This window comes from Micromys minutus, assembly GCF_963924665.1.
Source record: "Micromys minutus genome assembly, chromosome: 29".
NCBI classification, from domain to species: Eukaryota; Metazoa; Chordata; class Mammalia; order Rodentia; family Muridae; genus Micromys; species Micromys minutus.
This window is the reverse complement of record NC_137964.1, coordinates 9,292,144-9,309,211: the sequence shown is the minus strand read 5'-3', so window position 1 is coordinate 9,309,211 and position 17,068 is coordinate 9,292,144. Positions and strand designations below refer to the sequence as shown.

At 35.5% G+C, this 17,068-nt stretch overlaps 1 protein-coding gene across 7 annotated transcripts in view; it reads right to left on the bottom strand.

The window, feature by feature from the left end:
• The window catches only part of PDS5B (PDS5 cohesin associated factor B), a 124,254-nt gene that overhangs the window by 37,427 nt on the left and 69,759 nt on the right, over window positions 1-17,068 (bottom strand). For all 7 annotated transcript variants that reach the window (XM_080941348.1, XM_080941350.1, XM_080941353.1 and 4 more), the window contains exons 13-18: window positions 15,734-15,847; window positions 11,350-11,431; window positions 9,636-9,684; window positions 7,564-7,703; window positions 5,825-5,940; window positions 2,249-2,354 (exon numbers count right to left, since the gene is read on the bottom strand). In XM_080941348.1, coding sequence (XP_080797474.1) covers window positions 2,249-2,354; window positions 5,825-5,940; window positions 7,564-7,703; window positions 9,636-9,684; window positions 11,350-11,431; window positions 15,734-15,847 — 607 coding nt within the window. The remainder of the gene's footprint in view (window positions 1-2,248; window positions 2,355-5,824; window positions 5,941-7,563; window positions 7,704-9,635; window positions 9,685-11,349; window positions 11,432-15,733; window positions 15,848-17,068) is intronic.

The window sequence follows — 17,068 nt, the reverse complement described above, 5'->3', positions numbered from 1 at the left end:
GGTCTTCATGCTTATAAAGCAAGCACATCACTCACTGACCTGTCTTCTCTGCCCCATTATAGGATTAAAAGTGTAGGATAATGAAATTTGAATATAAAATGTAAAAATACCAAACAATAAAAAAAATTATAGAGTCTTATTTCAAAGATTTGTAAATAATCAGAATAAACAACACTATTAACAAAGATGCAAATAAGAAAGCTAAAAGTTCAATAAAATAAATACAAAGTTCAGGGAAATATATGATAAATGTGATGGCAAAGATAAAAATCACTCAAGAAACTAATAATAATAAAGCACTTTGAGGGCTGGAGAGATGGCTCAGTGGTTAAGAGCACTACTGCTCTTCTAGAGGTCCTGAGTTCAATTCCCAGGAATCACATGGTAGCTCACAACCATCTGTAATGGGATCTGGTGTGTCTGAAGACAGCTATAGTATATTCATATACATAAAATAAATAAATCTTAAAAAAAGCACTTTGAATATTCAATATAATCTGAGTAAACATAGTTTATAGTTTCATATGGTTTGAATATAAAATGTAGGTAACTAGGGGCATTTCTTTGAAGGACATAACTCTTTCACTCTGTTCTGAGTTCTGGCTGTCATAAGATAAGCACCTACTGTGTACTCCCTCTATGATATTTCTGCCCCATCACGGGACAGACGATAAAGACAAGTGACCATGAGGTAAAGTCTCTTCATCTATGAGCCAAGTTAAGTCCTTGGTTTTTCTCAGGTATTGTATCATGGTGATGACAGGCTAGATGAAACAGAAATGGGTACTGAAAACTGGTACCATGACTACATCTGATCAGGTAGCTCAGAAGCCTTTGAGGCTGGTTTATAGAGGAACTAGGAAAAGTGGCTAGAAAAAGGCTCGAGTGCTTTCTTTGGCTGGACTTTTCTAAGTGATTCCAGTGGGAGCTTGGGGTGGGAGTGGAGGGACCAAAAGGCTGACAGTAATAGACCAGGGTTCTACTGGGAACTGCCCTAAAGAAAGGCAGCTGTGTAAAGTCTAGCAACTTGTCTATTTTGTTGGTGCCCTGAGAATGTGTGAGGTTATATTTAAAAGTGATGGTAGAGGTGCTGGAGAGATGGTTCATCAGGTAAGAATACTGACTGTTCTTCCAAAGGTCCTGAATTCAATTCCCAGCAACCAATACTATTTACTGTTTATAAACAGTAAATAGAGATTGGCACATTCCAATACTAAGAATGGCACATAAGGAAATTTTCTCTGTAAAATTCAATAAAAAGGGTGTTTTATATATAAATTTCTTTATAAAGAATATATAGATTTATATATAAAAAATTGTATCTACAAAATTTTTAATTATATGTGTATATCTCCAAGAAATTCAAAGGTCCTTGTTCTCTGGCTTATAAAAAATATTGCACAAAAATTTTATTTTAGCACTGTTAATATGAATAAAACTTGGAAACTCTAAATAGGCAACAGTAAGAAATCAGCAATGATATGATATTCCAAAGTGGAATAGTCACCATTTCACACTTAACTTTCTTGCTAGGAGCTAGCATAAGCTGAGCAATTCTGTGTGATATGCTGTACCCTCCATGAGACACTGTCAGTGTATCTACTACACGGGAAGAAGTGCTCAGAGGCAACTAATGCTCCAACCTCTCAGCCTGTATCAGTAACAGCTGAAAACCAACACTCTTAAAAATTGTGTCACTAAGAAATACTTATCTTTAACAACAAAAACAAAGAACAAAAAGAAAATAAACTAATCAGCATGGTTGCAAGCTAAATAAAACTACATCTTAATTAAATAAAACTAATTAAAACGAAACTTTAAAATCTATGTTTATGAGTGAAAGGCTCCTAAAGACTCTATTAATACTGTTACATTGTCAACAATATGGTGACATGCATGCAGTCATCCAAAGGCTCACTCTGAGCAGCACCCTCTATCGTCACTGAGTTTTCAGTGTACCCCTCTAAACTTACATTAAGTTTGATAACAGAAACTGAAACATGGAGAAATTTCCATTTGATTATGATTTTTAAAACCAAGACACCTTCTCACTAGACTATACACCATTAAGAAAGAAATCTTAGGAATAAGTGATCTAAGCCCCAATGTCAGAATTTGGAAAGCAAGCCAAGTACATCTGTGCCTACATACCAAGTCTCAGACTAGTCGAAGCTGCATAGAGGCCTTTAAAAACAAGCACAAAAACCTGGTTGTCTACTCCAATACTTAAGTTCGGACAAGTGTTTACCTTCAGCAGCTCAAGGCCTGCCCTGATAGCTTGATCAGTTGGAACGCCCTCATCTTCATCATCTGCCGTCCCATCTATTGACTTATTCACTTGCTTGATAAGAGCACTAAAAGATGATAAGAAAACAAAAGTGTTATTTCTTTGAACTATAATATGTTATCGGTATCTGAGAAAAGTACCTAATATTAAATAGCTACACAGTACACAATATTTTTGTATGGCTGTTTTCTAAACATTATTATAAAACAAATTATAGTAAAATATTTTTTCAAAGTATGCTCTCTTCCTTTACCTATTCAAATAAAACCAAAATGTTACATGATTTGCTCTTTTTGAATGCCATCTGTACCTTTAATAAATAAAAACTGTCTTTTCAGTAGAAGGGGTAGCGTTCTACAACTATTTACTACATAATACTCTGTCAGACAAAGATCTAAGAGTCAGAAATCACAGACCTATTGCTAAAATTGTAACAGGTACAACAAAACCTTGTAAAAGAGACCATAGGAAAAGCAGCAATGTTTCTCAGCTTTAGAAACAGGCTTATCTTACTATGAACACGCATTAGTAATACACTGACACTGACTTATAGCAATCAAATCATTCATACCAGTGCACAGTTGTTCTTTTTACAAGCATCAAGTAATAAAGTAACACTATGGATATAAAACATGCCAAAATAAAAGTTTATGAAACGTTCCCTAAAATATTTAGTAGAATTGTTTCTTCAAAAATATTTTATGCTCAAATTTAGTATCAATCAATGGAATAAAGTAAATCTGTCTCTCTAATAAGAATTAAAATTTTTCTTACATATGAAGTCTATTTTTGGCTGACAAGATGGCTCAGGGTTTACCAGTCTTTGCCATCCACCCTGGTTACTTGAGTATGATTCACAAGACACATAAGGTAGGAAAGATTCAATCCCGTAAGAAGTCCTGACCTCTACACATGGGACTCTGCATACATACCACTCTACATACATACACATATACAATCATGTCCACATTTAAAAAAAGTTTATTTCTCTCAAATATTTTCATTTACATATTGTTTTCTCTTTTAAGTTTCCACACAATGACTTCCCCCTAGTTTCATACCTCCAATTACCCAAATAAAAATCTCCAACCTGAATCATACTGCCAACAGTACCATGATTCTTCTATAGATTAAATTTTTTAACTTTTATTTTGTTCTATAATAATGGTAGGAAGGCCACAAATAAGTAAACACACACATATTAACAGTAACATCTAAAAAGAACTACACAGCAAGTCAGAGACAGAATGACAGACAAAGAATGTAACAGAGGAACACGAGCAATCATACACACAGTCTCGGGAAGCATCAGCCAGAAAAACAAAAAATTGGAAAAGTACCTTTAACTCTACTACAGTGTTGAAGGAACAAATGGCAAGTGTGCTGTATGTAACGAAACATGCTTTGTATGTAACCTAAGAACTTAGCCAAAGATAAAAAAATAGATCCGTGAGGTGATTCAAACAAAGTTCTCAGAACAAGTGATTTTCTCCATCAGTAAAAATCAGCTAAAAAGCACAGAGAGTATTTACACTGAGAAGACAAACTACATAAAATATCTAGGAATACAAGTTGCTGACAGAATTCTCATGTCCTGGGGGAACAGAAAGTCAGAACCAATGCACACTCCTGCCCATTTGGAGAACCAATGCATGCCTGTTGTCAAACGGTGTGGGAAGGAGGAGCAAAAGGCTTCCTCTGTGAAACAAATCTGCCAGGAATACCTCAGGGAAATCAACATGAGTCCCACGGAAAACATACAAAAATTTGTCCAACAAAGAAGAAACACTTCAAAAAATGGAAATGGATCAATTTCTTCAATAAATGATTAATTCAACCAACTATCATATACAATGTTAACAGAAGAATCCTTATGCCCTCATTAAATTCTAGACCAATTACAGATGAGAATGTAGAAAACAAAAATTACTTAGTACACCTAAGTCAAAAAGAACTCAAAAGCCAAAAACAATTATGTAATTTACTATTTATTAATAGACTTAGAATAAAACATTGAGATCATAGCCTTAACATTCTTGTAGTCAATTAACAAAAAACAAAAATGTTCCTCTCAGGTGTCCACAGAAAAATAAAAGAATTCCCTCAAAGACATACGATTAGCCAAGAAATGTTTGGTAAAATTTTTCTCCTTACTTAAATGTTTATCAGTTGTAATAAAAATAAGTTAGAGGTATCACTATTCACCCATCTATAAAATGCAGAAACTAAAAGGCACTGTCTAGACAACCAGAGGGTCTGAAGGGACTAATACAGTATCTCTCTGATAACTGCCATTGTTCTAAACCTATAAGACAGTTCCTATTCCATAAAGTTACCATGAGAAATACTACAAGTCTTCCAGAGTTATTCTAAGCAGAAACTGCTACTTGTTGCTCTTTGTGTTCTCACACACCTTCTGGATAACTTTTAAGCCCCTGATTGCTGAAAGCAAAGGGCTTTTCTTGGTCCTCAGTCTGTCAGCTCTTAGCACATACCTTACTTGTGAAAACGTTCACCATTAAAAACCTAGAACAACCAGGATTTCTTACATCTCTCCAATTCCCAGAAACTGTAGGAGTTTCTATATCTGTGCATATTATTTTTCATTTTCTATTCAATTTCAGCATAGCAGTCAATCTCATAATTTTATTTCAAATTCAATGTTATCTGATAAAAACAAAAACCACAACCAGGTTTGGTTGCTTTTTCAGGAATTTAGGATCATCCTCAACTACATGTATGGTGAATTCAAGGACAATTTGGGCTACGTAAGAACTTAAATACAAGACACACAGAAAGAGAAGAAAGAAAAGGGAAAAGTAAAAAAAATTTTGCGATGTCCAAACAATGCTTACATGTTGTCTCATCTACTTAGGAAAAAAAAAAAGGAGGGGGGTGGAGCCTCTTTTTATGCTCTTCAAGGTATCAGGATTCATTATGTGGACTTGAAAGCTTGTATCCCGATTCCTTTATACTTTCCTCAAATACGTTCTTTCTCTTCCATCCTACTAGTATCTATTCACAGACCACCACAACAAAGCCTTAAGTAATCTCCCTCCTCCACTCCCAACCTCAATCCGTGGTTTCCAAAGGATAAAAGGGTAAATGAGAGCCCTAAAGCTCAGTGTTAATACCATCCACATCTAATCCCAGGCACACAGCACTCATGTCTCTCTATACTATAACGTAACAGATGACATTTAGCTTCAAAAACACACCCTGTATTCCTATTCAGTTACTCTGGCTTATGATAACCTCAATGCCTACGATTCTCTTTCTCCCATTTCCATAAAAGCAAAATCTTAGCTATGCTTCCTTCCTAGATAAAACAGTACCACCGAGAGATAGTAAAGTAATAGAGTGAAAAAAGAAAAGCTAGCCCACTGAGTATGAATAAGTGCAAGCTACACAAACACACAGTACAGGTGACCGCACATGTTTATACAAATGAGCAGCCGACTTAGTGACTTGTGGCTGATACGCTGTGATTGACACAATGGGAACATGAGGAGGTTTAATGTTTTTAAGTACAAATACCTGATGGATTCAGTATCTATGTGAACAGGAGCTATCCTCTCCAAGAGAAACTTGATCATTTCCAAGAAAGGATTTGTAGGCTGTTTAGGGTTGCCCAACTTCTTAGTTATTTCACGCTGAAATGCAGATTTGTAAATATTTATAAAAATATATTTAAGCATACCATTTTAAGATGTTAAAAATCATATAACATTCTGAAATTCTAATGCTGAAAAACAAAATTCTATAGCCACGCTTAAAAAAATCTAGATTAAGAATTGAGTACATTCCAAGTAAATAAGATGTACATCATTATAAACATTTCAAGTAAGTAAGACGCACATTATGCAATATAAAAAAAGCAGAACACTATTTTGAGTAAAAACAAGGTTAGATTCCAATCTTATGTCATACATCAAAAAATAATTCAAAAGAATACAAATATAAGAGTAAAACCAGAATCGGAAAGACAAACTTCACCAAGAAATATTATCAAAGCGAATTGTTAAGAAACGAAATTCCTAGATTTCATTCTGAAGATTCTCATTCTGCCCACCTGGGAAAGAGCCAAGAATCATCTTTTTTTCTAAAGTGTATATCAGGAGATAGAGTTAAAAAAAAACAAAAAACACTATTTGGGCTAACAGTTCCTAAGTTACATAGTCACAGCAGAGAGGACACAGCTGAGCTTGAGGGAACTGAGAACAATGAATCTATGCACAGGAGCTCAGCTCTTTCTCCATATACATACAGTTCAGGATGCCCTCCCCAGGGAATGGTGCTGCCCACAGAAGGGTAGGTCTTCCTACCTCAAGTAATACAATTAGATAACTCTTCACAGACTTGTTCAGAGACTATCTTACAGATCTAGCTGATAATTAATACTAACTGTTGGAGCTTGCAATGGAATGAAATTTTATGATCAAGGCACCAAAAGCAAAACCCAACAAGTAAATATTTTATCCATAGCTAGGTAAAAATTGAAATCATGATATAAAAAAATAGACATCACAAAGTGAAGGCTGACAGAAAATTATTTGCAACTTAATAGTGACATGTTACAAATTAACTAGTTAAAAGATAAAAAAAACTATTCTATAAAAATAGGCAAAAATTTTAAACATTCAACTCACAAAAGAAGTATGAATGATTAAAAAAACTTAAGAAGAAAGGTGGTCAGAATCTAAGCAACTAAAACACACAATTCATATCAAACTATGTTTTGTTTTTACTTGGGTTTTGTTTCTAACAATCAGTAGACAAGATTACGATTGAGAGATACATGTTAAAGGCATTAAAACTATACCATTAACCAAGTAATTAAGTCTTCTAATAATCTGTAGAAATCAAGAGCTTTTAAAAACATTTAGTTATGAAAGTGTTCAGGAAAGCCAGAAGCCAGAAAATGTCAGTTTCATGGGAAACTACAGCAGGAGTTTAGCACAAACCTAAGGGGGGGGCAGCAAGACCCCACTCCAAAGGAAAGAAAAGAGGGAGGAGTTGTGAGAATGACCCATAAATGTTAGTACTCACCAAGCTAGAGCGCAGATATGAAATTAACACTATAAAAACTGATGGAAATGAAATGTATTAATGGCAACTCTCTCTGAAGAAGGATTATGATTTATCTGATTTTAACATTTCGTAAACTGAAATAAGCATAAGTTTCTTTTGTAAAAACGAGGTATATGTACTAAAAGAGTTCTATGCATGTCCACTCATGGATATCCAAATATGGGCTCTCCCTGCTGTCCCCTTACCACACAGCCTTCAGCCTGCTTGCAGGAGCATGTGGGACTAACAAGGGCTTCCAACTGTTTCCGTATTTTCTCATCATCTTCCAACACTTGTGTAAATTTCTTCATGAAGTCCTGGGCCTTACCAGGATCTGGCAAATTTCCTTAAAACAAAATAAAGTTTCATAATTTCTCAAACTGATTTTAAAAATGCATTCTATTTTGCATTTCTAATTAATAATCTTTATCTACAAAAAAAAAAAAAAAGAGAGAGAGAGAGAGAATCTGCTCTGGAGAAAATACAAAACAAGCATCAGAGTTAAAAGATGTCCACAGGAAAGGTTGAGCCTTTCTAAAGAGATCTTGACAGCATCTGACGGAGTGGCAACCTAAGCAACATCCTGTTCCTTAGACGTTGCTCACACTTTCCTGCAAAAATCCCTAGGAGAGACAGTTCATTACATTCTCCTATGTCTCCTTGTGCACTGTTGAAACAATCCCCAGATTATCCACAGGGCACACAGCATGTGGTGCTGAAAGGCACTGAGCATGCTTTCCCTGGTGACTGCTCCATAAGTCACTGTTGGCAAGAAAGGATCAGTCTGTAGAACTCATCACAACACTCCTCTATTGTGTGCGTCACAGCTCTTAGAGGAGCTAAGAAAATGGTGATCTTAACTGGTTCTGCTTTTTCTGGCAATTTAATTACTTAGAAAAAACTAGACTAGCATAACTAATAAAAGAAATTATAACTATCTTAAATGTAACAGAAAATGTAAAAGTCTCTGAAATCCTTAAGTCTGAGCATTACTTAACTCTCAGCAAAAATGATCACTGCCTTTAGTAAGAATACTGTCCTGTACTAATCATATGAAATACTTACTATATAGCCCTTCGATGTCTCTATATACAAGAAAAAAACTAGCATTTAAAAAAGAGAGGCCTACATTTGGAAGCCAAAGACAGATGAATCTCTGAATTCAAGGCCAGCCTGGTCTACACAGTGACCAGGGCTATATAGTGAGAGTCTGTCTCAAAAGTAAATAAACACAGTGACTTGTAAAATATAAACATCTGCATAATTTTTAAAGTAAAACATAAGCATAAGAGTATTGGGAACAAGCTGTTAAAAGTATAAATTATGTTCCAAAATTTACTAATAATTCACTGGAATTTAACAGTTTTGAGAACTTATAGTGTTTGTAAATAATTTAAGAGCCCATCTACTATGGATAGGCATCATATTAAGGCCTGTTCTTTAGGAAAATAAAGGATGGTGAGAAGAAGGAAAGGAGAAAACACCACCCCAAAAAAAAAAAAAAAAAAAAAACAAAAAACAAAAAACAAAATCAGCATCTTATAAATGCATTTTCTCTACACCAGTAACACCTGCAAGATACTAGCATATCTGGAAACAAAATCTAGAGAAGATTGTACTTTCTAGAAGAAAAGTGAATATTTAAAAAAAAAGAAGTAAAAACAACAAAGAATGATGTCAAGAGGACAGTGCCCACAGCCAATTGCAGAGGACCAGACCAGAAGCTAGAATGCTCCCTGGAAAAGCTGGCTGAGACAACTCAGTGGGACCTTAGTTCTGAATGCTCTCTTCAAAGTGGAATTCAAGAGAGCAACCCAGTGATGGTCACTAAATTACTGTTCTCTCTAAGGCAGCTGCAGTGTTTAGCTCAGCTTAAGACTTCTTCAAGGCACACCCACTCCACCAGGTGTTCCCAGCTCTCCTGTCAACAAGCTGCACACAGTGACCAGGTGAGGAGAAAAGCCGCTAATGCCAGAGGCTGACATCAGCCAAGGGAATGATGCAGACTCAATGCTTACAGCTGACCTTGTGTAACGACTTAATTCTCAAAAATAACATGTATATTAAATTCTTTCTTAAGCTTTTCTTATGTAAAGAAAAATTTTAAAAGCCTGATAACACACAGAATAGAAAATCAAGGAAAGAAGGAAGGGTCTACTGTATAGCAAGCAAAAACACTAATGATTTCCTAGATAATTACAATGTAAAATTAAAATTATTTAAATTATATAAAACCTTCAATTAACTCTTAAATTTTATAAAGATTTAAAACACTTACTTGTAATAACCATCACTTTAGAAAATATGGCCTTGACACTGGCATCTGTCTGTAAATCACATACAAAAATGCACAATTAAAAATCACTAAGAATACACAGGCATCTTCAACAACTCTCCAGACCATGGCTGTATCTTTCTTTAGATATTTTAAATCCTAAGTAAATGGGTAGAGTTAAAAGTACGTAAGTCATGTGACCATGCTAAGTTTCTAGCAATAGGCAAAGAACAGCTCCACAGTGAGAGTTTCGCAAGCAGGCGTGCTTGTTTGCCATTTCACCCGAGTCACTCAACACTTTAAGCTCCTAACATACGGCCTGGATCCTATCACAATTTCAATAGTTCCTAAAATCAAGACTAATGTTACCCAGTGAATACAAGGACATACCATACTTCGGTAAAATGTTTGCACATTTGTACCTCTACGTCCAAGGTAAATTAATAAAAAGCTGGGTAACAAAAGAGAAGCACTTCCAGATGCTTCTAACAGAAGCATGTTGACTTCCAGCATGGTAACACTAAAGTAATGTTAAGTGTATCTTACTGAGGAAAACAAATCCCAACAGGTTTGAGGTACTTAATGACCATAGATGAAAGAGTAACTTATGTTCAATGAAAATAATACGGTGCTAGGCGTGGTTATGCACGCCTTTAATCCCAGCACTTAGGATGCTGAAGCAGGAAGGTATCTGTGAGTTCCAAACTAGCCCAATCTACTTGCTGAGTTTCAGGCCAGTAAGGGCTACATAGTAAGACCCAGTCTTATAAAAAGGACTAGGGAGATGGGGGTGGGAAGAAACCTTTTCTTGAAAAACAAACAGAAGAAAAAAACAATAAAACAAAAACGGTTACAATTAGCCTATTTAAGACAAAGCACAAACACCTTTCAATATGAACCTGAGCGATGCAAACAAGTGGTACAAAATCCCTTAGTGTTTTAAATCTTCACACCACAAGGCGAGTCACAATAATCACTAAGACAGTATCTGCTAAATGACAAACACTTTGCAAGCAACTCTGAAATTTTCCCCCTGGATGAAACAACACTGTGCCATTTGCTTTCATCCTACACACAGGAGGTGCATGTGACTGAAGAGTGTAAACAGCAAAAACTTTTGAGCTAATAATACAATAAAAAAATAACTAATTTGTTTTCCTTGAATGTAATTCAAAATGACCAGATACATTTTTTTAAGATAAACACATTTCACAGGCACTATTTTCAGATAGGGAAGGAACTTAAAGTCACTCTAAATGTCCCTAAATAAAATAAGTATTTACTGGATGAATACCACAATTTCAGGAGCTGGTAAAGTAATTCAGTTAGCAAAGTGCTTGTTGTGCAAGTACCAGAACCTGAATTTGATTTCTAAAGCCCACAGAACAAGGTAGGCATGGTGGCTCATAATGTTAGGTCTAGTGCTGGGTGGTAGTTCCAGGGCTCAAGGGCCATACAACAAAAGCTACCTGGCAATTTCTAGTTCAAAGACACTAAAAACAAAACAAAACCAAAAAAAAAAAAAAAAAACCTAAGATAGTACTAAGAAAAACATGTGAGATTGTTCTCAATCTTATAGACAAACAGAATACCACCACATAATACCATAAATTTACCAGACTATTAATTCTAAGTAAGGTTATAAAGATACTAAGCTATAATATGGTAATAATTATAATACAAGCTATCTAAACTTTTTCTTTAAAATTTAGCTTACTTTTGGTTGTTTAATTAAATCAAGCAAATCCTTTACTTGATGTCGGAGTAGATTTTGACATTTCCACATTTCATTCAATGCTCTGAAAAACACAAAAACATACAAAACAGGCTAAAAGTCCTTTCTGAATATTTCAACTGTCCAACGGTAATAAAACTGGGTGGGAGGTGAAAAACAAAACAGGAGAAATGAGGTAAAATCCACAGATTAAATAACTGGCTTCCCAGGAGCAAAGACTCAAATGTAAAAACAGCAGGAGCAAAGCCATTAGGCAGGGATCTGTGATGCTGCATTTGGTTTTGTATTAAAAAAAATAGATGAAATGGAGCATATTTCTAAGTCAAGAAAGAAGACTGACAACAGACTATGAACCTGAGAAATAAAGGATGAGCTGACAAAGCAGTGTCTTGTAATGTGTAAGATGAAATCTAAGAGAAGCATAAGAAAATGGGCATAACTGTAGAGTATTTATGCCACTATGTATAAACTTTAAATTAAAATTATCTACTATTGGGAACATGTCTTCCTAGTAACTATATATTATTATGGAACTTCAGCACCACATATTTCAAAGGAAATTTTATTAAAAAGTATTTTTCATCAGTTAACTTTGTGTGCATATACATACAGAATTATGTGCATGTATTCATACATGTAGGGTACCCATGTGTATGGAAGTCAGAAGAAAACACCTAGGGTTACTCCTCAGACATCTTCCTTCTGTTGTTTAACACCGACCCAGAACATCTTAGTAAACTACGGTAGCTAACCATCAAGCTCCAGGGATCTTCACAGCTCTCGTTCACACCTTTGCTGTGCACTAGGCTTTTTATATGCGTTCTGGAATCCTAAACTCAAAACTTCGTAAGTGCAAAGTGAGCTGGCATAACTGTAAAACACTTTACTGACTGAGCCACCTCCAAAGCCCACATTTATTCTAAATGAAGCTTCCGACACCACATACATGTGAGGCAGTGATAAGAAACAGTGAGAAAAGCTTTCCCGTGGACAGAAAAGACGACAGATTAGCATTTTCATTCTCCTCTTTATCTAGGTTCTCAAATGCCAATAGGTTGTTTTTTGTTTTTGTTTTTGTTTTTAAGACATAATCTTCTTTAAACTTGGGAACTTGCTAATAGTAAGAGTATTAAAACATATTCATCACTGGACATCTTATATTTTAAATAGTGGTATTTTACTATATTCAAGTGTGAAAGGTCCACAAAGTTTTACTGGCTTTAGTAATGAATGTAAATTCACAAACTAAAAATAAAATGGTCCCTTGCCAGAGAACTATGAAAATCTAAAACAAAGTGTGTGTTGCATAAATAAAACAAAAACTTTCAGAGAAACACTGTGAAATTATTTCTGAACTCCAAAGTCAAATATACTCCATCTCCTAGAAAAAAATCATAATTTACAACTTCTGAAAGATCCACATGTTGAAACTTGGCTTGAGTTAAAACAGATAAAATTATGCAGTATATTTATCACTTAAATATGAAATCCCCCCAAATCTAAAAACATTATAAACTAAGACTATAGCTGAAACTTAAAAAAAGGCCCTAAGAATTTCTATTACAATGTACTTAGAAAAATTCTCTTAAGAATTTTAGTCAAAATATTAAACAGCAAGAGAGTTTGCCCATATTTATTGTCATGATGGGAAGTTCAAGGAAAGTGGAAGGGGGACAACAAGGCAATAAGGGTGAAAATTAATCCAGACGCTAAGAGGGGCAAGGCAGGCAGAGCTCTGTGAGTTCCAGGCCAGCCAAAGCTACAAAGACCCTGCCTCAAAACAAAACAAGAATGAAAAATGTCACTGAAGGAGATGAATGTATATATATATATATATATATATATATATTATTCCTATTTGTGTAATGTGCAAAACTAAACAATTACAGGAAGCATACATACAAAACATAGAGATACTTCAAAGCTGTTTGTAACAGACAGAAAAACAGGCTTCAGTATATCTCTGCCAGGAAGACAGAAGGGTAAAGGAGGAGGGCAATACACTCAGGAATGTTAACTATCACCAGGTCTTATCACTCACATATATGTGGGTTTTATTATTATCACACAGAAGAAAATATAAAGACTTTGAGGGAAACAGAAATAAACATAAATTAAGGTCCAAAAAAAATAGCTAACACAGACAATCAGCTAATTTCACAATCAGTAACAATAAATCACTTTAAAATGATACCTACCTTAAATACCTTAAAACATTAAGTATCAATCATGAACCACTTTTATAAAATCAAAACCCTTATGCACTAGTCCAAATAGGAGTTTATTTTTCAATGGTATTATTTCACAGCTAATCTCTTAAGTCCTTTTTTTTTTTTGAGACAAGGTTAGTCTCAAAGTTAACTGTCACGAACTTGCTTTGTAGACCAACCTGGCCTCAAACTCAGAAACACCGCCTGCCTCTGCCTCTGAGGGTCTGGGATTAAAGGTGCATACAACCATTGTGTGGCAAGTGCTTCACTTTTAAATTCAATCAAATATACTGAAATTTATGTGAAAAGTAGTTTCTGTTTAGCATTATGGCAGCTTTCTGTAATCTCTTCTTTTTATATAGAGTTGTTTTCTTCTTTTCATTTTTATTTCTGGCTTTAAACATCCTACCAATTGTCGTCTATCATTCCTCGAATTTAGAAACTAACTATATATTCTGACTTTTGGGGGGGGGGGTGAGTTTAAACTTCATACACACACACACACACACACACACACACACACCTGACAAATGTATCAGTCAACATTTCTGCCTGGGTGCATATGTGATAAAAAGACATTTGTATACTTAAATGTTCTTATTATCTAATCTCTTATTTGTTATATAGTAACACTAATTTACCTCCCATAAAGGCATAACACCAACCAATCACAACAGTGGGCAGTAAAAAAGGATCTCGAAGACCATCCTGTTGTGCAGGGGAGGGTCCAGGACACTTGCAAGATGCACATGATTGTAGTGAGTGTGCTCCTTAAGCACCAGCCTACATGCCTCCTACTTTCTTCTAAAGCCACACTCCCAAAATTCTCAGCTATTTAGATGTACAGAAATCTTTGAACCTCTTGTTGTTTCTTGAACATGATTTCTTCCTTCTGTACCTGCATTTCTCATAAAATAAAAGTAAGTATACGCACTTATATTCCTAAATTCTTCCATAAAGGATTTCTTAGTGCTACTTTTAGATTCTTATTTAAAAGTATGTTTATTAATTATTTGGTCAAAGCCAGATTTTACTGGGATTTCCAAATAACATGTGCTCCAAAAGGTCATGTATCAATCATACTTTATTCACTCTAACAAGCCATGGACTGTACCACAAGGGAAAAAAAAAAAAGATGAACAACTAACCTACAATTTGAGAATGCATCCAATTTCTGAAAAGATTCCCAGCATTAAATATATATTGCTATGTGTGGTTAAAGATTGAATGCTGTAACCAGTAGCACTGACTTCAAATCCTGGCGATCTTACTACAGCTTGACTCTAAATTAAGCTCTGTATGACTCTTCTCATCTTGTATAAAGCACAAACTTCTGCTGCTACTTTTCAGTTGCAGGGTAAATGCAAAGACAGAGGTACGGATTCCTGTGCTAACACATGGGTACACCAACAACTACACTTCCATATACAGTATCTGTAGCACACAGAACAATGGAAAGAAGAACAAAGGTCCATTCAAATGTTCATGTATCCTTAGACTGCCAATTTCAGAGCACTCACTCCTCAACAGAGCTTTGTTTACTGGAATATCATGAGTCTAAATTTCTAAACCTTCAGAAAATCTTTACGCCTTAAAATGATTCAGTTAGATTAGCATATATCTACTATATAAAAATGTCAATCCCCTCCCAGGACATCTAAAAGTACTTTACAATGAAACATAGAAATAAAAATGTATTTGTGAGATGTATACCCTAATGCTAACCTACAACACTAAGTTGAAAACAAACAGCAAAGAAATTTTTATTCTACTGCACTACAGAATAATTTAAATTAGTACCGTGTTAAGAGTAGGAAGATAGTATTTTCATAATGTGGACCTTTTTAACACCTGGGGGATGGGGGAAATAAGTATTTCACCTTTCTTGAAATGCCATCAACATGAAAATCTAGAGAGAGAGAGAAATCAAATCCTTAATGATTTCATGCCAAATAGCTCTAGCCAGCTTTAACTGTGGTTATATCTGCTTACATCACAGGTTGGCAACAGAACTTTCTAAAAAGAAAAACCAATAGTCCAGTAGTTGTGTCTCAGACCTGTAAACAATGCTTGTATTAACATAAAGTTTACAGGACACACTGAGCCCCTCCCACACACTGCAATAGAACAGGAGCCGCATGACCCTGGAGACGTACTTCACAGCATTCAAGTCGAGGGTTGCGTACAAGTAATACAAGCACTTCATCCGCTCCGCAGTTTCCAAATTGTGAGGAACCATGTACTGAGCAAAGATCCGCTCAACAAGTAACCTAGAAAAGAAGAGTGCACTAAGTCTGCATTTAAAATTATAAAGATTGTAAAAATCACAAATTAAGTTAGCTCCTTCTTTCCAGAGTGGAGAACAGACTTCTTCTGAGAGGATCCAAAACTTAGTTCTTTCTATATGTCTGTAACAGTCCTACACACTGATACTACAAAATGACCTTGGAAATTGTGTACCATAAACTAAATTTCTATATCTGTACAGTAAAGTTGAGAAAACTACACCCACCAAGATCCTCTAAAGATACAAATGTCATTACCAAGTTAAAGCTACAAAGAACTTTTTAGGATCCCTTTGACTTCTCATGAATATGAAACAAGATCATTGTGAAACAAGACATGGCTAAACTAAAAAAGCACAAAGAAAAGCCCAGGAGCTACTTTGGCGGCTCCAGACTCCTGTAAATCACTGAAGGCAGGACTCACTCCCTTTGCATCCAGACACCCAGGAACAGGACACAAAGGTGTCTTATCAAATCACAACAGAAATCTGTGCACTGGTGCCACACACTCAAATCTAAAAACTGTGATTTAATTTTTAAAAAACGTTCCTAAGATATTTCATAAATTTTTAACAATGTATGAAAGTGGTTCTCAATCTTTGTGGAAAGTGTAAGCTGAATAAACCCTTTCCTCCCCAACTTGCTTCTTGGTTATGCTGTTTTGTACAGGAATAGAAACTCTGACTAAGACATAACCCAATCACAAAAGAACACACATGGCATGCTCTCACTGATAAGTGGATATTAGCCCAAAAGTTCTGAATACCCAAGATACAATCCACAGATCACATGAAGCTCAAGAAGTTGGAAGACCAAAAAGCGGATGCTTCAGTCCTTCTTAAAAGTAGGAACAAAATATTCACAGGAGGAAATACAGAGACAAAGTGTGGAGCAGAGACTGAAGGAAAAGGCCATCCAGAGACTGCCCTACCTGGGGATCCATCCCATATATAGTCACCAAACCCAGACAATATTGTGGATGCCAAGAAGTGCATGCTGACAGGTGCCTGACATAGCTGTCTCCTAAGGGGCTCTGCTAGAGCTTGAGAAATACAGAGTCGGATGCTCTCAACCAACCATTGGACTGAAAATGGGTTCCCAAATAGAGGAGTTAGAAAAAGGACTAAAGGAGATGAAGGGGTTTTCAACTCCACAGGAAGAACAATAATATCAACCAACCAGACCCACCAGAGCTCCCAGAGACTA